We start from the raw sequence: 22,989 nt of genomic DNA on the forward strand, positions 1-22,989 counted from the left end.
GTCATACGAGATAAGATTCTGACTCGCAGTAACTACATGATCATTTTAACTAAAGATGCTAGGGGAGGAACCTGAAGCCTTCTACCTCCAAACCTGTGCTTTGGTCCATTTAGCTTAGTACCAACTACTCTGGCTGAGAGCAGCTCTCCAGGATGTCAGGAAGATGGTAAATAGTGAATGTCCAGAATTGAACCTGAGAGCTGCTGCACAAGCTTTTTTTCTGCCGCTCCAGAGAATAGGACCCAGAGCAGTGGATGCAAACTACAGGAAAAGAGATTCCACTTCAACATTAGGAAGAACTTTCTGAGAGTATGTGGAAGACTCTTCCTCGGAGGTTAGTGAAATCTCCTTTTTTGAAGGTCTTTAAACAGAGGTTGGATGGTTATCTGTTGAGAGCGCTTTGATTGTGTATTCCTACATGGCAGAATGGGGTTGGATTGGATGGCCCTTGAGGTCTCTTCCAACTCTATGATTCTATAAGCATGAACTCAGCCACTGTTTTCTTCATCTGCCCTGCTCCACTTTACAAACGGTAACAGCCTCTCCATTTTACGCATCCTTACCTTGCCCCAGCCTGGCACCCAAAATAGCCTCCTTGGCAGTCCCAAAGCCCAGCTCTCGGCAGACCACGCTGGCTGAAATAAGGTTCCAGTGGTCATCACAAATGGTTCCCCATTCCCCGTTCATCAGCACTTCAATGCGTCCTTCTCCAATCTTGGCACCACCCTTTAACCTCACCAGCGGGTGCTGAAAAATAAAAATCCATGGAGGAAAATCATTCACTGTAGGAATGTAACTGTTACCGGTAGTGGACTACATTCTACATCACCTACTTAGTTATGCATGTGTAACTAAGGCTGCATCTGCACTCCAAACATATTGCAGTTTGACACCACTTTAACTGTCAGGGTTTCATCCTATGGAATCCTTGGAATTGTAGTTTGTCACGGCACCAAAGAAGGCTAAATAGCTTGCAAAACTACAAATCTAAGAATTTTTGTAGCCTTCTTGTTGCTGGGAGAGGAGTGGATATGTCATTTTTCTGCACCCCAACCATCAACTGAATGGACCTTTGTCTCTCTCTATGGCTCTGCTTGTTAAACTAAGTTTGGGAAGGCATTTACAACTGTGGCAACCATGCCATGATTGTGATTATGTAGTATTAGTGAATATGTAGCAGTTATGGATCCATGACTCTAGGTTATGAATCTGTAGCTGTAGTACAGAATGTCAGTCCACTATTTGACATTATTTTCAGCTCTTGCTAGAAATAGTCTTAGCAGATTCTATCCAGAGTGTGAACTTGTCTTTTCACATTAGCAAAGCAATGGATTTAGTGCTGGATTAGCTCTGAGTTTCATCCCTCTTTTCATGCTTCTCTCAGGCCTTTATATATACATACAGACACGCATATATTACATATACATGTACAGTAGATAGAGAGAAAATGTGAAAAGGGGAGAACTTAAGTCTGTCGTTTCCTGACTTAATGGCGACCCTAAGTTTTCTTGGCAAGCTTCTTCAGAGGAGGTTTGCCATTGCCATCCTCTGAGGCTGAGAGAGTGTGTTGTGCCCAAGGTAATCCAGTGGGTTTACATGGCCAAATGGGATTTGAACCCTGGTCTCCAGAGTCCTAGTCCAGTGCTCAAACCACTATGCCCACTGGGTCTTAAGTTCCAGTACTGCTCCCAGAATTAAGAAATTCTGGGTGATCATAATGTTACTGACATTAGCCAGTAGGTCCCCAGCACCATTAGATTTACCCCCCTACTTTCAGAATAAACCATCTCCCTGTCTATAGCACCTGCAGGTCCTGTTTTTCCAGAGTTCATCATCCCAAAATACTAAAATGCATGTTTATTTGGAAAGTCTTTTCCCCCCAGGTCACCTCTACCCCTTTTAAAACATTGCATCTGTCTTCAGCCTCAGTCACTCAGAGTGTAGCATGTTTACTGGAACAACGCTATCATTCATATTGTGCAGGGCCTCCTTTATAGCCTTCCTCTTGTTTTGACTCAGGGTGTTTTTTTGGCTAAGGACAGTGCGAGCTTCTTTTATTGCTGGAAACGGCCAGGCTCTTGGCAAAAGGTTTGCCACATTCTTGTTCTAAAATTGTTTTGCTCAAGCCAATTGACTGCTTATCTGGCTGGCTCAGTTGAACTTGCTGCTCCGTGCTTCTTTGAGACTGCTGGTTATTCTTATTATGTAAATGTTAAATGTGGACAATTGTACGTCAGAAGCTTTTATGTAACAGTGGCTTATTGTAACTAGCAAAGTGCCAAAAGGAACATCTAGTACAAGTGACAGATTTTCTTATGGGAATCTGTGATGCTGGTGACAAGCCTTTGCTCAGCTTCATTCCTAGAGATTGCAGATCTGTGTATGGCTTTAACATCTGTCAAATATCTTGCTTGACATCTTAGGTTAGTGCTAGAGCTAGAAATGACAATGCGGGGAGCATGGTACCATTTAGGATGCATCCGGCACACCTGACTAGTAGAAGGTCACCTAATGGGTTTCCATGGCTGAGTGGGGATTCAATCAAACCTGGTCTCCATAGTTCAAACCACTACATTAATGTGGCTCCCTGGCTCCAACATTAGACTGTGTTAGAGTAAATGCCCTCCTGTACACTCATTTTTGGCATATATTGAGCTTGAACACTGACAGAAACTAGATAGTTGCTAATCGACAAAGGACAAGAAGTCTTGTTTTCTATGGAAAGATAATGTTGAAGGTCTGTAACCTTAATACATTGGACATGGCAGGACCTAGTCTTACCATTATAAGTCAACCTTGGCTAACCTCAGGAGGTTTATTATTATGGCCATGATTTCTATGAATAATGGAGATTGCAATATAGTATTTCTGGAGGACACCAGGCTTAATGATGAGACCTTTTCTTGGGTCTGTTGGTGCCTCTATCTAAATGTTACCAATGCTGTTCTTTTAATATCCATGGCAATAACCTAGTGAATTTCAGATTCCAAATCTGGACCATAATCCACTTATTAACCCTCCTTGATATCCACCAAGGGAGCTTACCAAATTTAGGGGATCTTCCTCATTCATCCACATGTGATCAGAGGCAAAGTGGTCACAACTGGATTTCCGAAACCTTTCCCCAAATCTTGGGGGTACAGTTGCACCCCCAAATAAAACCAGTAGACAGTTGGATTGAAATTCCTGGGACAGCCTGTTACTGTGCAAAGCATTGAAAGAATGCTTTCATTTAAGGCTGGAGACTCATTTGATTTGTAAATAAGCATTTTTGCTTTCCCTAAACTTATGGGAAAGTATGTACATCATGTCCTTGGATGATGAACTTGTTTTCAGTGTATTTAAAATATTTCCTATGGCTCATATTAAAGTTCATGTTCTTGTTGGGATTTAAGAGCCACTAAAAACCATAAAACTCAGCTGCTCCAGAATGGATGTAGCCTTGTCCCTTATCACTTCTCATTTTCCAGGAGATAGAATTTGACTATTGTCTCATTCTAATGCTCAATATATTAAAACTTTATATATGGTAGAAAATTCTATCACAAACAAGTCCAGAATCTGTACCAGCTACAAACTCAACCAGCTCCAAATTTAGAAAGTTTACATGAATGTTCAATAGTTGCATAATCTAAGCTGCCAGTAATCATGCAGACAAAGGAATTCAGGGAGTTGTAGTCCAAGACATTCTTTTTCAGACTCTGTCTTATTCCCAGAATAGGCCTGTGAATCCTATTCCATGCTGTTTTATTATGTAATAACCTATCCATCATCCCCAAAAGTCCCATATTTTCCAATTTGCCATTTTAAAAAGTTGCATCTATTTGACTGAGGGTGCATCTACACCAGTGGTCCCCAACCTGTGGGTTGGGACCCCTTTGGGGGCCCTTTCACAAGGGTCACTTAAGACCACTGGAAAACACATATTTGCATGTAGCAATTAAAATAATGTTATGATTGGGGGTCACCATACCATGAGAAACTGTATTAAAGGGTCATGACATTAGGAAGATTGGGAACCACTGATCTACACTATAGAAATAATGCAGTTTGACACCACTTTAACTGCCATGGCTCCAACCTACAGATTTGGAGCTTTGTGGGACACCAGCACTCTTTAGCAGAGAAGGCTATAGAGACCAATAATACGACAAATCTCTAGATTCCCCAGATTACTTCAAATTGCTGCAAAATGAATTTAAAATGGAAAAGTAGTTGCCTCCATTGACTCACCAAGAGGGAAAGGGAGGCAGGGCAGAGCTTTGCCCTTCCCAGGAGGCTCAGGAAAAAGCAAACTCCCACAGAAATAATGCAGTTGGACACTGCTTTAAACAGCTATGACTCAATGCTATGGAATCCTAGGATTTGCAGTTTTGTGAGCTATTTAACCTTCCCTGTCTTTGGTGCGACAGCCAACGACAAATGCCAGGATTCCACAGGACGGCACCATGACAATTAAAGTGGCGTCAAACTGCATTATGTCTGCAGTGCAGATACAACCTATATCTCCCTAAAACCAATCTGACTATACTAGTTGGTGGATTTTGCAAATTATTGTACCCCAAAATAACTTTTCTAAGCTGTGTTCCTTCAGCAAAGGGTTCTCATTTCTTACCTCTGGCCGGAAAGCTTTGCGGAAACCACCATGACTACTGGGGGCAAAGGCACGTCCAGGGCTGCAACTGACCACCACTGGCATCCCACTCTCACAGGTAACATTCCCATCAGTTGTACTGATGCGGTTACCCAGTTTGCAGCTGGAGATATGGGCTTCGGTGCCTGTGCAGTCCATGGAATAAGCCCAGTATCTGTGTTTTCTTCTGCTTGCTGCTATCCTAGTAGAACAGAAAGATGGAAGAAAGGTCTAGGTCACAACCACTGAGCCACCAAGGAACATAACAAACATGTACGTTATTTTAGTTTAGGCTTTTTGCTTTAAACACCTCTTCAAACAATGCATCGTTCTTGTGAAGCTTTTGAAATCACAGCAAAATACTTTCAGCCAAAGGGAGTGAAATTGAAACAAAGTCTTATTCTCTTGACTCCTACAAATTTATCCTGTCCTTCCCAATATTGTCTCCTTGAGCAAATTTAAACTCTTTACATTCTTGCTTATTTGTATAATGTATACTCGACAAGGACATGTGTGTCCAAGCAACAACAGAATGTCACCAGGATGACAAAAGTTATCAGTGAGAAGACAAGCTAGGAGATGGTGAAGCGGTTTGCTTTTGTCTGACCCAATTGGAAAGGACAATATTCCACCCAGGCTGCATGTACACTGCAGAATTAATTCAGTTTGACACTGCTTTAATTGCCATGGCTCCATCCTATGGAATCCTGGGAACTGCGGTTTGTTGTGGCACTAGAGCTCTTTGACAGAGAATTTGGCACCAATGGGAGTTCTCACTGATGCAATGCCGCTTCAATGACAGGATCAGCATTATATTATGAAAGGCTTTTGTACGATCACTGTCATGGATGGGACAAAGTCAAGGGAGCGATCCCGTCCCTATCCCGTCTGTGTATGATAATCTCTCATGCTTTCCTGAGCTGTCTCTTCAGGGCCCAAGTTAAGGATGACCCCCAAAACACAGCTCACCTCCTGCTTTCTCCAAAGTCAGCAAAGGGCCTTTCTGAGCTCAACCCAGAAAGCATAGTAGGACAGGAAACGCTCTGCATTTTCAAGTTTGTCTTTCTTTTAACATAAACTGCACTGTCAAACACAGAGACACTAAATTACATTCCCGGCTGAGAGTCTGGCAGCAAGAAGGAGGATGAACTAATTTGTTGCCTTTAAGCGAAGAGCCATCTGTGAATCATTTTGCCTCCCACTGTCCTGAGGGGCCAGAGCCTCACATGGGTTACCTCAGCATGAAAAAGCTGTGGTTACTTTTGGGAATACGAAGTCTGGTTCTATGGGCACGGGAGTTGGGGCCGGTGTGGAGGGTTACGTTTAATCCGCTGCCTACCAAAGTAGAGAGTCAGCTTATTGGAACCGAATCTAGTTTTCTAGCGGGGAACCGCAGCGCAAATGAGACCTTTGGGGAAAAGCCTGTTTATTGGAAACATCATGTAGAAGGAAGCCAGAGAAATGAGAAGTGTGCGAATGCGGCTTTAGAGTCACATGTAACACAGACTGGATCCAAGTGACCAGTGAGAAAGTCAGAGACGTTTTTGCTTTACGTTTAAAGAAGCACGTGCTCTCCCTTTTTCTGCTATGTGTTTTCCCTTTACAGCAGAAAGTGTATTAAGGAGCACGCTGCGGAAAAGGGGATCTGCTGGCTAACCTCTGTGGAATCCCAACACAAGAGGATTTATCACCTCTGGGTTTATAATCTCCTCCTCCAACCTGGAAAGTGTGTTCATGGTTTTGGCTCAGCGCTCCAGGAAACCCATAACCTCCACCTCTTGGGAGAGATGGTTTTCCTTTTCCACCTCTGCCAAAGAAACCATACATGTGCGGCTGATCCAGCCATCCGATTTTAGGTGTCATGAAGGTCAGCAGTTGCTTAGGGCCTTATTGCATATCTGCTTCCAGGAGGGCTCCAGTGGCCATTTTTTCAAGCTGGAAAACTCTTGGATCCAAAAAGAGCTGCGAGGAATGGCTCTGGAAGCAGATTTGGACCCAGCGTGTATTCGGATGGCAAAATTGGAGCCCAAAACCTTGTGATAATATCAGGATGCCGCCTGAATTAAAGGTTGAACCAGATAGTGGTAAACTGATTTAAATATGCATATGATAAACTCTAAAGTTGCAGCAGTTTGCTTTTGCCTGTGACTATTGGGAAGGACAAGATTCTATTCCCTCTTCAAGCTCCTGCCATGCAGAAATACACAGTCAAGGCATTCCCAATAGATGGTCATCCAGCCTGTTTAGGTCTATAAATGAATTGATCACAGGCATATATACCATAAACCCAGATAATCATTTCCCCTTTTTAAATTGGCCACTGTGGTTGTTGAAACCGAGCAGAGGCTGATGCCACACTGTGGAATTAATGCAGTTTGACACTGCTTTAACTGTCATGGCTCCAAACTATGGAATTTTGGAATCTGTAGTTTAATGTGGTGCCAGAGTTCTCTGACAGAGAAGGCTAAATATTTCACAGAAGTACAACTCTCAGAATTTCATAGCACTGAACCATGGCAGTTAAAGTGGTGTCAAACCGCCTTACTTCTGCAGTGTAGATGCAGCCAGGATGCATCAAGTGTTTTAAAAATGATGCCTGGAGGAATGAGTACGAGCAAAAGATACAGTTCTAGTTCAAAAGCAGAGAACCAGACGAAGATGGACACACCGACTAAACAGTGTCCTGTCCCACAAGAAAGTTCACATGGAGAAAATGGTTCATTTTTTTTTTTGTTTTTCGAACAATGCACCAGTGTGAAAAATATAAATAGTGGGGCTTTTGAGATCCAGAGAGAGAAAGATCATTACTGTAAACATGTGATCAGTTGTCCCCATGTGCGCAACAAAACACCAAGCCACCTGGAAACAGTATTTTTGTGGGTTTTTTGAGTAATGTGGCCATGATCTGGAATCACTTACAATTTTACACTGCCTATGTGTATAAGTGCACACACTCCTACTCTCATTTACGTCTGGATTGGCCAGGGGCAGGGGACAGTCCAACATTGCTTTACGCAATTCCAAGCCATTGACCTGTCTTTGGTTGTTGTTATTTGCTCCTTCCTGGTTAATGAAAAATATGAAATATAGCTGTGGAATCCTGCTGGCAGGAACCCTGGGAAACAGCCTTCATGCAAGCCAGAACAACAAGCATACAAACCACAAACATTGTGACTTTTAATCTTTCCCCCCTCCTCTGCCCCACAGCTCCTTGCTTTTGGGTATGGAAAACAGTGCATAGGATTTCTCAACAAAAGCTGTTCTGCAGATGCCTGAGAGCTGAGCCTTACTTGGTATAAATTGTGATGGAAGTTAAAGGGCCACATGAAAGCATTTTAGACACAGCAAGTTGAGCTGAAGCTATGTGCATGTTCCTTTTCTAACTCCAGTTTGTAAACCCACAGATCTAGGCTGCATTGTCTGAAGATGCCAGCCACAGATGCAGGCAAAACGTTAGGAATAAATTCTTACAGAACATGGCCACATAGCCTGAAAAACCCATGAAAGACTATAGAAATAATGCAGTTTGGCACCACTTTAATGACCAAGGCTCAAAATGCTATGCAATTTTGAGAACTGTAGTTTGTTGTAGTACCAGAGCTCTCTGACACAGAAGGTTAAATGTCTCCCAAAACTACAATACCCAGAATTTCATTGTATTGTGCCATGGCAGTTAAAGTGGAGTCAAACTGGATTAAAAGCAACTGGTAAAATGGGACAGCCAAGGATAATGAGGTATGAAACACTGCTCTGTGTGTTCTTAAGAAGCCTCATTCTATATCTACCAAGTTTCAAGAACACAATGAATTCTTTTAAACACCTTCCCTTACTTGTAAACTCTGGCATTGTACTTCTTCTCGTTGGGAAATCCAAACATGCCACAGATCACATGAGAATTTTTAATCGTCCAGTTTTTATCACAGATCTGTTTCCAAACGCCTCCTTCTTTCACTTCCACATAACCTTCAGTGACAGGGATGCGCTTGCGGAAGGTAGCAAGGATGGGCCGTATGTGAACGTCTTCCACTTGGATATTCATGTGCTAAAAAGAAGGGTTGTAGAATAGAAATGTTTGTTACTTAAGTAGTGGCTGCAACCAAGATTCAAGTGAAAAACAGATCCCAGCTCATGTATGTCTTAAAGAGATTTTGAATACATTTATACAGATTATACTTTTGCTTCCACATAACTAGCCACAAGAACAACTCAATAGGGTTCAGTGTTTTCTGCAGTTGCACGTTTCCATGGTAAGTCCGGGAGCATATCCCTTGTGGATACAGGGACTGTGCTATATTTCTTTTCTGCTGTCTTTATATTGTCATCCATCTCTCCCATCCTTAACTTGGTGTGCACTCCAACCCAGGAACTCACAGCCAGTCACTATCAGTCAACACAACCGATCTTGTACAGTTGTTGTGAAGATGAAAAGAGGTAATGCCCGATCCAGGCAAACTGGAAGGACTACCAGTCCCATTATGTGCAACATTTGGCCTTGCTTGCTAGGACCAAAGGGAGCTGAAGTCCTACAACCTCAGGAGGGCCTCAGGTTCTCCACACCTGGTTTTCTAAGACTTGTGTGCTCATTCCAGTGAGTGCGTTCTTCCCTCTCAGAGGAGCCTTGGCTTCCCTTGCAACGAAAGAGACTGAGTCATAAAAAGGGGCTTTCACATTTTGCAGGTCAGTATAAGAAACCCCACAGGAGCTTGGGCCCAAAGACGCTGCACCAGACGTGAATTAAAAAAGCTCTTGACTGCAACAGCAGGCAGCTAAAAGTCGGGGAAGTGGGGAGGGAGAAAGAAAAGACACTTGCTACAGGAGGTTTACATTAAGTTTCCTAAAGAGCTGGTTTCCTCTTATGAATAATAGTAATAAAAAAACCTGACATAGTTCCTCCTTCATTACATCACAGCCATGGAATTCCCCCCCTTCCTGACTCATGAATGTAATACCTCTGACTAAGGAAAGGCTAGTGGGCTGAAGGAGATTTCTTTTGTTAGAGGACAGTCATATTGGGAGCTTTGGACAGGCTTTGGTTTTGCTGTGCTCCTGTGCAACTGATAGGCAAAATTACGTCTTATACCAGGTCTCAATACCCTTTTTACGGTTGGGGCCCAGAATTATACTCCGAACAAAGGCTAACTGGAGTGGCATAAAGTGTGACTTTAAGTCCCATGGGTCACATGAAGCCTAGAGGAAGGTCATAAAAGAGCGGGCCCTTGCTTTACGCAAGAGATTCCCTGCCCCTTCTGTAGGGGCTTCCAGGTTGGCTCCATCTCACTTGGAAGGCAGCAGAGTCATGCTTTAGCTCCAGGGGGTCCAAACCACAGTTTCTATTGCTGCAGCTAAAGTGAACAATGTGTCCTTTCCAACACACTCCTTTGGGCTATTGGGATTTCAAGTTCTTCTTTCTTAAATTCCAAATAATTTCAGCCTCTCGTAGTTTTCAGATACCACCGGGACAGAAAATGTATTACACAACAAGAAGAGACAAACAGTAGTGAATTCAGCCTGGAAAATGTCGCTGCCTTTTAATGCCAATGTTTATTCCAGAATCCCTGGAAACAAAACATCTAAATTCAGTGGCCTTAATGTTCAGCGGGGCTGGCTGCTTGTTATTTATGTTGCCTCTTGTGAGAAAGCAAGGCAAATACTTTCATGGTACAAAACTGATGGTGCAAACATTGAGACAGGTCACACATCATCCATTTACACAGCGATAAGCTTGAAAAGGGCAAAAAAAATAATATGGTTTTAAAAATGTTTCCATTTGTTGCTTGCACATGCTAGAAAATCTATCATGGAAAGCACAATGATAAAAGCTTCAAAGAGCCACAGTTTCTGCACCGTCAGTGGAAATGCTTCCCGAGAAAATGCAGGCCAGATAAACCAGTATTAGATGTTGGGAAATAATGAGAAAGGATGTGTCCTCTTTAATCCATTTTCCCATCCTGAAATAACTTTGATTTTGCTATTTTATATAAGGGACACCATTTTACTATGCCACTGTATTTAATGGGACTTGAGCATCTGTCGATTTTGGTATCCATGGGAGGGTCTTTGAACCAAATGCCCATGGATACCAAGGGCCCATTGTATTTACCCTTTGGTCAGGCAGGATGGTTTGAGTGTCACCACAAAGCCAACTGACCTCCTATTTTATATCTGAATAATACACAAACAATTGCAGATGATGTTGTATCTGCTTGCTGGGCTCTTTGAATGTCATCAGTGGACACTTCAAGATGCTGATGTCAGAACCTAAGAACGTCATCACTGTTTGTGTTACATTCAGCTTTTCTATGCATGCTGCTGAGACATTGCCCTTTCTGCAATTAACTTGGGATTCAAGTAGAATAAGGAGGAAGTTTTTAACTAAAGGTACAATACCCCCCAAAGGCTGAATAGTCTTTTTCTGTCCACACTAGGCAGAATACTGCTGCAAATGCCGCACCATTTTTGCCCAGTGAAATAAAATCTGAAGCACACACCTCATGTGTGCACACACAGAGATCAACTAAAAAAGGGATGCAATGGACTGCTAACAATGGCTGGATGCTTCTTAAAAAGTAAATGAACTGAGAATGGCAATTGTAGAAGACAAGAGATGTGTGAAAGCGACTCTGATCTCTCCACTTTATGGATAAAAGAAAGCATATCAACTAACGTTCAGATTTACTGACTCAATGCTCACTTTGCCCCTGAGAATGACTTATCAAACAGCCCTGGAGATATTGAGGTAAGACCCAAGCAAATCATATTAGAGACATTTCCCTGTTTCTGCTGTTGTGCTCAATATTTCCCCCCTTCCCTTTCCTAAAAGATTCTAATGGAGAAAGGGAAGGAAGGGAAGGGAATCTAGCCTGGTTTGTGCATTGCTTTGTTCTTACATTATTCATCCTGTGTTGGCTAAGGAAACATATGACCAATTTCATCAGAAATATATCATACTTTTTATCCTCGGAGGATATTTTCAGGCTCCTAATGGTTTTACCAAGTCAGCACAATGCAGCATTTTAAGATCCGCCAGACAAGCTGACTTAAAGTCTTTGTTCCATTTTTCTCCCCTGCCTCCCTCCTAACATTCGTCCAGGCTATAGCTCACACACCTTTTATAGCCCCATATATCTGCTTGTGTAGTATTACATAGGCTCAAATGATTCTGTAAAAGACACTTCAGGATCGTTTTGCCAGACTGAGGGCTGTTCTTCATTACTGGAAAATAAATTGATGTTAAGGGGGAGTAAGGATGAAGGAGAGCTAGCTCCGGCCCTGCCGTTAGGTAGCAAAATCTGGGCACAATATTGAAAGGGCAGGAAATGTCTAACTCTTTAGTGTTAGAGTTTCGATGTCATTGGATAGATGAACTTAATTTTAAAAGGGGTGAATTCTGATTAATCAGGAATTTCTGTAATTTTTTTTAAAATGACAGATAGGCTTCCCTAATTTCCTTCAATTTTTAATGTTCTCATATGGCAACTGAATCATAATGCATACTCTCAGCCCCAGAACACCCCACAATAGGATTGCTTTAGGGTCGCCACAAGTCGGAAACGACTTAAAGGCACACAACAGCGACAACAAATATTAAGCATAATCAAATACAGCTGTCATATTGCATTGGGGCTGGGCTAATGGAAATAACAGTTCTTATATAAAGCCAAAAGAAATAAAAGACAGACTTGGCTTAATAGATGGAACCGTTTCTGTTCAAGCACCCTTCATCATATTTCATGTGCTTATGTAAGATAAGAAGCAATTGGGTAGCCTCTCTTCTTGACTTTCAGCAGGATTTTGTGCCTTTAAGAACAGGAAAACAGACAGAAATCTAACAGGGAAGTCACTTACCGTGGAAGTGAACCAATGGGAGAGCATTGCCTGTGCATTTCTACCTGTCCAGAAACTTTTAATGACACACAAATCTTACCTGAACACAGAAACAGAAGCCCTATAATTGCAGCCAGGATCTCCATCATGCATCATGCATTGAGGGTAAATGATAGGACATACAGTGGGGTGCTTATTGATAGACTGTTGGTTACATTCCTTTGTGATGAACAACCAGAAGGAAGGGAATTGTGCTTGGCTCAAGAATACCCAAGTTCATTTTCCTGGGAATGTGAGCAGAAGATGTAAAGAAGGGGGTGACACAGAAACAGAAAAGAAAAATATGGTTTTGCCATTCCAAAAAATGAGAAGGTAGCCCACCTAGGATCTGAAAGTATGTGTGCTTTACTTATGCTTTGCTAACACTTGCTGTTTAGTTCTGAGAGCAACTGTTCTGGGGTACATCTGTCACTGAATAAAGGGTTTCTGTGTTTTGCCACTGAAGCCAGGATTTCTGCACTAAGGAGGTTACCAGTATTGACAGAGACCCAGTGCCCCAATTGGGCCCATTGTTAATGCTCCCATGGATATTCGTTAAAAAATGTCCATATCACTTTCAAGTGGCTGTTACCTTTGCGCTGAGCAATGTCCAGAAAATTGGTCACCATTGTTTTTGTGACAGCACTTATGTTTTTCATTCTGTAGGTCAACTCGACATGTGGAAAGTCAACTCAACATGACTGTGTGTATGTGTAGTTTTTCTTGGTGCCAGAAAACGAAGGAGAAAGTCTGGCAGGTGGCACTTCTCCGAGAACCTTCTTAATTCTGCAAATGCCTATGAACTTGATTTTGAGATGACAAAATTTCACCTAAACTGTCAGATAATGTACTAGTCCCACAGAACCAGAGGCAAGTGTCTTTGGGTCTAAAGGCATCCAAACTAGGGAAGTTGTGGAACTTTCCAACTGTCTGTCTTCCAAGAGGACCTTCTCAGTTCCTGACTAGATCATAATCCTTCCATCTTCTCATCATGAGTGATCCAAGACTTTTCCGTCTCAAACTACTACTTCGTTCTTTTCAATCCCTCACAGTTTTCCATCCTTTCTTTCATACTCTGCCCTCACATGAACTATGGAATTTGCCTCTGCCGACTCAGAGCCACATCATCTCTCAAAGTGACTCACGTATTTGCTTCTGCCATTAATCCAATTTGGCAGCCAACGTCTCGACCACAGCTGGTTTATGCTGCTATTTCGCCTTTACCTGGGGTTGGCTTTGCCAAATATTTGTACATTTTGCCCCTGCTTCATTTAACCCTATGGGAATTGCCATTAGTGTGTCTTCCTGTTGTTTTTATATTGCATTTCTAGAACAGGCTTTCTTTAAAAGCATCCAAGATCTAAACAATTCTTTTCTAAACAACACAACCATTCCTTAAATAAGGATGTCCGCGGCAGAATAGCACAATTTCACCTTCTCCTCTCCCTCAACTGAGTTAACTGGGTGCAAATTCCTTTTGCATTTTGAACTCAGTTTGCAGCAACTGAAATATGCTGAGAATGAAGGAGGAATGTGGGAGGAGGAGAAGAAACTGGGATATTTTAAAGCAGATGAAAAAGTGAATTGACAGATGATTAATCGGGATTGTCCTTGCCAAATCAGGACAGTTGGAGAGTGCGTGACTAAGCAAAAGGGAAAGCCCTGTTAGGGCATAGGGCTAGACGACAACATTTTATTGCAGGTTTCCACTTGTTCACATCTTTGGATAGTTGGTTCACATCTTTGGATAACTGGCTATGCAACAGTACATCTAGACTCAAATAGAGACTGGTGGAAGTATCATGGGACCCTATAGAGCCTCTCCTTTCAAATTATGATTTGTCAGCCTGCCCTCCAGTTTGAATAAAAAAATATATGGTAGAAGTCTGACACAGGGCACATTGGTGATAAAACTCATCGCTATTGACTGTGAAAGTTTACATTTCCATAGAAAGAGCTCCTCCTTAGCTGTTGGTTCGGCTGGTGACGTGTTCTGGAATGTAAGAAGAACATTCCAGGTGCTCAGACATGTACAAAAAGCGGGGGAAGAAATCATGCCCTGCAAAGTCTGGGTAGGAAGCAATGCAGAAAAGAAAGAGGGCAGTCCTATCAGCAGTCAGCTGTCAGACTGAAAAACATGAAGAGGCATCTCTGGGAGAGTGTCATGTGTTAATGGCGCATAGATATAAAATCCATTTGGGAATTCCCATCCACATAGGCTGCATCTGCACTGGAGAATGACTGCAGTTTGATACCATCTTAACTGCCATGGCTGCATGCTATGGAATCCTGGGATTTGTAATTATGGGAGATATTTAGCCTTCTCTGTCAGAGTGCTCTGGTACTAAAAATCGCAGGCTTCCATAGGCTTCTTACATGCTTAAAAGCATAAAGAGTGCCAAGGCTGGGACTCAGTGGAAGAAAAGTAATGCAACGAATGTGCTTGATTTGCATAATACAGATTGAGTCTCCATTATCAAGAATCCAGAAATCCAAAATACTCCAAAACCCCAAACATTTTCCAGGAGTGGCTGAGATAGTGAAACCTTTGCTTTTCAATGGCTCGGTGTACACAAACTTTGTTTCATGCCCCAAATTATTAAAAATGTTGTGTACAGTCATCCCTCCAGACCCACAGATTTAACCATTCATGGTTTGAAAATATTTTAAAATTATAAATTTCCAGAAGCAAGCCATGATTTTGCCATTTTATATAGGTGACACCATTTCATTTTGGCATTGTATTTAATGGGTCTTGAGCATCCATGGATTTTGGTATCCAAAATTTGGATTTTTAGCCACCAAACCGCACCAGATACCAAGGGTCCACTGTATAAAATTACCTTCAGGCTATGTGTATAATTGTGTATACAAAACATACATGAATTTCATGTTTAGACTTAAGTCTATACCCAACATCTAAAAAAATCCAAAATCCAAAATGGAGGACTTCAGGGCCCAAGTATTTTGGAGAAGGAAGGGAGACTCAACTTGCATAGAAATATGCATAAAATGCCAGAATTGCATATCATTTTATTTTATTTCATACATTAGCAGCTTCAGAGAAGCAGTTTTGGGGATTTCAGTGACTGGGAAGGAAAAGGTTATTTTCCCCTGTCTGTGCTTTGCAGCCACTGTCTACTCTTTCTCTTGCACATAGACATACATACCATCACAGTTACATCATAGTTTAAAATGTGCGTATTCATTGCTTCCATGTTATTAACCCCATGCTGAGTTTGGCCCTCAGTTGGTCTTTCCCAGACTCTTCCCAAGATCCTTTTAGCCAAAAGTGCCAAAAATAGAACCAGAGCAATGCATTTCCTACTGTTTGGAACAAGTCAATTTTTCACCTCTGTTTCTATCTAGCTTTGGTCTTAGCAGCTGTATCCTTCCAGCTTGATGGTCCTTCAACCTTTCATCTGACCCTAGTCACCCACAGCAGCTACAAAACCAGATGAGTGAACTTAGCAAACCACAGCAGATGGGTTTTTGCCAGGGAATTCCAATTACGGTGTTAAATATATACACCCCACAATGACGTCGCTGGAAAACCAGCCAGAGACTGGCTGAGATGGATATGACCTGAGAGAGATGTTTCCACCACAGATAAATATTTGCTGAATCACTAACTATGAATCAGCAAAGGAGAGACTCCAGAGACAGAGGAGCCCACCTAACAGCAGAAATCTCTTTCCCTAAAGGCACCAGATCCTGTCTCCTCTTGGAAATTAAGCAAGGTCAGCAGGGTTTTCTTGGCAAGTTTCATCAGAGGAGGGTTGCCATTGCCTTCCCCTGAGGCTGAGAGCCTGTGACTTGCTCAGTGTCACAGAGTGGGTTTCATGGACAAGCTGGGCATTGAACTCTGGTCTTCAGAGCCATAGTCCAACATCCAAGCCACTACGTCACACTGTCTCTGTGGCTGCAGGAAATTGGCAAGAGGAAGATAAGGAGAAAATGGTATTAAATGCCCATTTATTTCTCTTGCTAATCTTGGTTGCCGCTCCATTTAAATAAATGGAGGACATTAAGCAGTCTGGGGCATCATGGAATCAAGGAAATGATGCTCTGCTAATTGACTAAGGTCCTTATCACACTAGCTCAGAAATGGGATTTAAAGTAGATTTAAAGCAGAAAAACCCGCAAATGCAGGAAGTTAATCACATGAAGGTTCTGCAAACCTGAAGTAACACAAAAATAAAGCAAACTTAAAGGGGAGAAAAACAATACCATTTTACTTTGGGGAAGTTCCAAAAGTAAAAAGGTGTTGTTTTTCTTCCCTTTATGTTTGATTCGCCTATTCACTGGCCATGCTGGCCAGAACTAAAGAGAGTTCTAGTCCTATCCCTCTGGAAGGCCCCAAACTGTCCATCTATATCATACAATTCTATGATTCTAAATGCTACAAAATTTCACAGATAAAACCTGGACATGGGTGGACAAGCAACATCAAAGTGTGGTCAAGATGGCCAAAGCTGATAAGGAGGAAAATCACACCAACTAGGAGAGGCTGAAGCCATTTGCTTTTGCCTGAGCGTACTGGGAAGAGCAAGATGTCACCATCCCTTCTCCTCACCCCCATCCATGTTAACGTAATGCAGATTATTTTTGTACCTTAAACTCCGTTTGCAGCAATTGAAGTTGCAGGGGAAAGTGCAGGGAAGAGAGATAAACTGGGGCATTTAAAAAGCAACTGAAAAGTGGGATGAAAGAAGATTAACCAGGACTGATTCTGCCAAATCAGGACAGTTGGACACTAGGCATTATGTGTTTCAGTTATCTCTTCCACTACCTAAAGTTGTGGTTATAGTATAAGGGGCACTGTACTAAAAAGATTTAATGCAGCAACAACAGCAACATAGTTAAAGTGCTGAATCCTGTTTTTCTTTTAGTGGTGATAGCATAAACAGCTGTGGGCCCAGCCTTTGCTTCTCATCTATCAGTTTTTCCATTGCTGAAGTATCCCCCGCAGTGTTAAGGGAAGATACTGAAGCTTTTTATTCCACGTGAATTGAAAGCCACTGAAAGATTTCAGATCGAAGCGCTCCACGTGCCAGAGAAAATGACTGTCTCAAGACGGTAGGCATCACTCCCTAGGCATGGAAGACATGATCCTTTTTCCAGACTAGGATACGAAATGGGAGCTGGCTGTCTGGCTGGCCATACAAAGGCCAGCTCAACTGGAAAAAATGTCCTTTTCCTGCTCAGAGACACAAAAGATGTTCAGGTCCATTTAGACTTTGCTGCTTTTTGTGAATTTGTTGTTGCTGCAAGCATTCAAGTTGTTTTCAATTCATGGTAACTCTAAGGTTACCCTATCATGGGGAATTCTTGGCATGTTTCTTCAGAGGAAGACTGCCATTGTCGTCCTCTGAGGTTGAGAGAGTGTAATGTGACCAAAGTCACTCAGTGGGTCTACATGGCCAAACCTGGGATTCAAACCCTGGTCTCCAGAGTCATAGTCCAAAGCTCAAACCACTACACTGCGCTGGCTCTGATATGACCCCCAAATCCCACAAAGAACATGGCCATAGGGAATCACAGTCCCCCAAAGTAGCATTTCCGAGCAGAGAACTCTGCGTTTGAACAGCTGACATCTATATCATAGAAGAATGTTCAGGAACTCTGGACTGTTTGGCTTCCAAATTGCTCACAGGCTGAGAACATTTTACAAGTATAGAGCATTTTACAAAGGCAGAGTTGGTCCCAATAAAGTATTGGTGTGCAGTCCTAGAATCCATGGACATAAATGCATCCCTGGTCTGCCAGATAGGCTAGACCTGGATTACTTCAGTCATCTTTAAGGTCCAGGGTCCACCACACTTCTAAAACTAACTTCTCTTCCTAGTTCTGCATCAGCTAGAATGCTTAAGAGTTACAAAAAGATAGCTTCCCATATTTATAAGGCAGCAACACATGTACCCTCCATGTCTGCTTGTGTATGTAGTCTTGTGTAGTCACCCTGACCCATCTCCCTCCAGATGGGAATGGTTAACACAAGACGTTTAGAGGGGACCACATCTGCAGAGACTGATTTCCAGAGTCCCTTCTCTGCAGGAAACAAAGGAAAATGTACTCAGATCTATACTTGATGCTAGAGTACATGCTGTACATGCTTTAAGTTCTCAATCTCAAACCTGTCATCCCCAGTTCCTCAAGCAAAAGGCTGGGCATAAATGCAGCCCACGACCTGAAGAGTCAGGTCTTTTACACAGTTATAACTCTTTGATGCCTTGTAAACTGTAATGGCTGTGGAATTCCTGGGATTTGTAGTTTTGTGAAGTGTTTATAATTCTTTGCCAGAATGCTCCAGTGCTTCACCACACTACAAATCCCAGGATTTTGTAAGATACAGCTATGGCAATTAAAAAAGTCTCAAAGAGAAGTAACTGTGTACTGAGAAAGAGATCACAGAGTATACAATACTGGAATGGATGGATGTAAGGGGGCATCTAGGACTGTTATGCTACCATCTTTCATTTATGCGGCTTCTGCCAAGGTGGGTTGACTAACAGCTGCTATGCTGACCAGCTCCGATCCTATGTAATCGTGGGATCTGTAGTTCTACAAGCTCTTTAGCTCTTCTTTTTGCCAAAGAATGCTGGTGCCTCATCAAACTACAAATCCTGGGATTCTGTAGGTTAGAGCCAGGACAATTAAACAGGTGTTAAACTGCATTATTTCTACAGTGTAGAAGCATCCCTGGTCTTCCAGACAGCTTGAATTTGAGTCACATAGGGCTTTATTGGTCATAACCAGCACTTTAAATTGTGCCCAGACACAAACTGGCAGCTAGTGGAGCAGTTTTAACAGGGGCATAGTATGGTCTCTATAACCTGCCCCCTTTAATAGTCTGGCTGCAGCTCTTTGGGCCAGCTGAAATTTCCAAACATTCTTCAAAAGCAGCATCAAATAGGGCACATTACAGTAGTCCAAATGGGATATAACTAAGACATGTACCACCATGGCCAAATCCAATGTCTCAGGAATGGGCACAGTTGGCACAGAGGCTGTAAATGTGCAAAAGCACTCCTAGCCACCACAGAAATGGAACACAGAGAATTTCACTTACTTCCCATCTCCTCCCATTGCCAAAGCTGTCAGATTTTGCAGCCTCCTAGGAAGATTTGGGTCAGTCTAAACTGATTAATCAGAAATGGCCTTAAATTAACCTCATGCACATCAGTCCTTAGCAAATGGAAAAACAGAGGCAAGGAAGCTGGCTTGCATGATTAATGTTTGAAGCATCCCAAGGAGATGTGACCTCTGTCTAGACTATTCTATCTTTTTTCCTCCAGCCTCCACTCTGAGAATTCAAAATGTAGCCTTGAGGAAGCTGGTCTTGGGTATCCTGTGACCCTTATACTGCCTCTTTCCCAAGGGAATCCTGTTGAAGTCAAAAGATGCCTCTTGCTCATTAAAACAGAGAAGATAAGATATGTCCTAACCATATTTGGTGATTCCCTAAGAATGCATTCCAAAAGATGGACAAGTTCAGGGTGGAGGCAATAACACACATCTTGCACAGTGAGTCCACAGTAGACATACACACTCATACTTTCCCCAGCTTTGTAGAAGAGAGGTACAAATATCTCAGCACTGAGTCAAACCCAGGAGCAACCAGATTCAACATCTTTGCAGGAAAAGCTGGCTGTGAAGATTGCTGACTGGCTAGTCCTGGGGACATTCAGAAAAACAGCTGCTTCCCATCTTTCCAGAATGCTGATAAGTTGTCCCTTTCCACAATCAAAGTGTCACTCCTTACCCAGACCTCTTTCCGGCTTCAGGATCAAGCCGTAGTGTTGATAGTACCCACACCAGGTCTTCTGCAAGGTTTGACCTCCTCATTGTCTCTAGCATATTTCTCCCCCACAACAGCCTCCTAATAGTCATCCATCAAATCAGACTTACAAAATTTAAGATGGTAAAGGTAGCCTAGGTCTTCACAATGCATGTTTCAGTTTATGTTCATCAACATTCTTCTGAATCAGGGGTAGGTAACTGTGGTAAGGACCAATTTTTGCCCTTATGGCAGTTCACTCATGGAATATTGTATGACCCACATATCAATAGGATGGTTTCACTTACCCATAGCTGAAAAAACATGTTCTCCAGGCATTCTTAAGGTCCTCCAGTACAATTCTACGGTATGCTTCTGGTGAAAGTTGACCACAGATTTGCACTGGAGGACCTAGAGATTCCTAGAGAGGTGTTCTTTCTTGGAATCTCTAAGTCATTCAGCCTGATTCTATTGTCAATGTCCACCAAAGGTTTTTCATTTCAATAAGTGAAGCATGGCTATCATCCTTAGTTTCATGTTTCCATGATAAGTCTGAGAATGTATCCTCCATGGATACAGGGCTTATGCTATACAAATATTATTATTAGTTATTTACACTATATGATGATGATGATGATGATGATGATGATCATCATCATCAACATCATCATCATCATCATCATCATCATCATCATCATCATCATCATTCCACCTCCCATTTTTCCCAATTCAGAGCCAAGGTGACTTACAAAGGTTAAAAGGTTTGCTAAATGAGCTGGACCCGTTTAATTCTAAATTGTCCTTACCGCTATTTGGTTGAGCAAGGAGTCATCAAACTTGAAGCCTGGGATTCTCTTTTCACTGCAAACTACACCCACATCCTCAGTGTGCTTGCAATCTGATACGCCCCAACCATTTGATCTACACTGAGCTAACGTTGTTTCTCTGCCAGTACAGTAGACATTGTCCATCCAAATTTTGCCTGCAGAAGAAACAAATAAGAAGCTTAGAAGGCCTCCAGACCTTAAAATTGCCATGCCTGAATCAACAATGTAGTGGTGAAATTTTATTTTTATTTATTTATTTGGGATGGAAGTCAAAGATATAGCTGCGTTAGTCTGTAGAATCAATATGTTTAATCACTAACAACCATCGTCAAAACTGGACTTGCTACTTCATTTCCATGCACAAATGATTTTGAATTTGAATTGACATTCTCACATACCAAAGGCATATATATGTCTGCCCTTGGTTTCCTCTCCACTAAATGCATCTGAGGAATAGACTAGAGTTTATGAAAGCTCATGCTGCCAACATCTTTCTTTCAGATAGTCTCAAAGGTGCTACAAGATCTCTCTACGTACTGTATCTTCATCATTATCCTTTTCCACTTTTCATAACTTCTGACAAAGGTTATATGAAACAGGCGTGATACAGACAGCCAAAATAAAGCTGCTTCGAATCACTTTGGAGGTATGGTGTTTCAATGATACATGCGTCCTAAGAGTCCAGAAGCTGCACCAAAGCCACGGTCTAGTCCTAAGGACTGGAGTGCAGCTTTGATGCAGCTTCTGGACTCTTAGGATGCATGCATCATGTAAACACCATACCTCCAAAGTGACTCAAAGCAGCTTTATTTTGGCTGTCTGCATAAGGCCTTAGCTAGCCAAAATCACATTGGGTATTTTCAGCAAATAAAGCCCAGTTGTATGCATCTCAAAACTGTGTGTTCTTTTCTCCAAAGGAAAAACAAATTACAAAGGAAAGCAAATGAAATGAAAGCAAATGGAAGGAGGAAAAGACCTTCCTCCTGCTTACCTTCTCCCTTGCCATATTTGGAACTAGGGATCCAAGAAACAGCCTCCATGTAGCCCAGCTCCCTGCAGACCACATGTGCAGCATGGATGGTGAAATCGTCATCGCATACTGTACCCCACTCCGAGTTGTAAAAGATCTCCACTCGCCCTTCATTGTGCTTCCTCTTCTGGCCTGCCAGTCGCAGGTGGATTTTGGGAGCAGGGGTTCCTTGGTAGTGCTGATGCTGATACTGAGGTTGGTCATGTTGGTAGTAAGGATTGTACGGCCAGTGTCCATACATGGCAAGGGTTAGATGGCTCAGGTACACAGCGAGGAATAATGCGACCAAACAGTGGTTATGGCTGAAATCCAGGAACCTTGCCATTTTGGGAGATGATAGGTCTCCTCGGAAGCCAAGTCCTTTAAGTGGCTGAGATCAGAGTTGAGTGTCAAGAGGCAGTTTGGCTGGAAGAAAAGAAATGAAGCATAAGGGTATGTGTAAGAAGATATCACCATTGGTTTTTCTCTTTGCTGAAGGCTGGTTCACCTGTCCATATTCCTCAGAGCCCTGCTTTGGGGGCTATAATTCCCATAACCCCCAGCCACCGGGGTCAGTGGGAATCTATGATAGCCATAGTCCAAAAATAACTCTTTTAAGCATTGCAAAACTGATGCTGAATGGAAATTGATGTATCCATCCATCCTTAGTTTGATTCTCTCATCTGTCCCTAGCCTTCTGCAGGAAGGATTCACGAGAAAAGGATATACAGTGGTGCCTCGGGATACGAAATGATCGGGTTACAAAATTTCCGGGATACGAAAAAGTTGGATTGGCAAAAACTGTTTCGGGTTACGAAATATTTTTCGGGTTACGAAATTCATTTCGGCGCGAAATTCAAATGCTGCAAAGTGCAGC

At 42.3% G+C, this 22,989-nt stretch overlaps 1 protein-coding gene across 1 annotated transcript in view; it reads right to left on the reverse strand.

The window, feature by feature from the left end:
- Positions 1–22,989, reverse strand: part of LOXL2 (lysyl oxidase like 2) — a 49,174-nt gene that overhangs the window by 20,414 nt on the left and 5,771 nt on the right. Inside the window, exons 2-6 of the mRNA XM_042476105.1 lie at positions 22,095–22,538; positions 21,083–21,258; positions 8,464–8,675; positions 4,616–4,835; positions 564–747 (exon numbers count right to left, since the gene is read on the reverse strand). Coding sequence (XP_042332039.1) covers positions 564–747; positions 4,616–4,835; positions 8,464–8,675; positions 21,083–21,258; positions 22,095–22,458 — 1,156 coding nt within the window. The 5' untranslated portion in view covers positions 22,459–22,538. The remainder of the gene's footprint in view (positions 1–563; positions 748–4,615; positions 4,836–8,463; positions 8,676–21,082; positions 21,259–22,094; positions 22,539–22,989) is intronic.

This window comes from Sceloporus undulatus, chromosome 6 (assembly GCF_019175285.1).
Source record: "Sceloporus undulatus isolate JIND9_A2432 ecotype Alabama chromosome 6, SceUnd_v1.1, whole genome shotgun sequence".
Taxonomy (NCBI): domain Eukaryota; kingdom Metazoa; phylum Chordata; class Lepidosauria; order Squamata; family Phrynosomatidae; genus Sceloporus; species Sceloporus undulatus.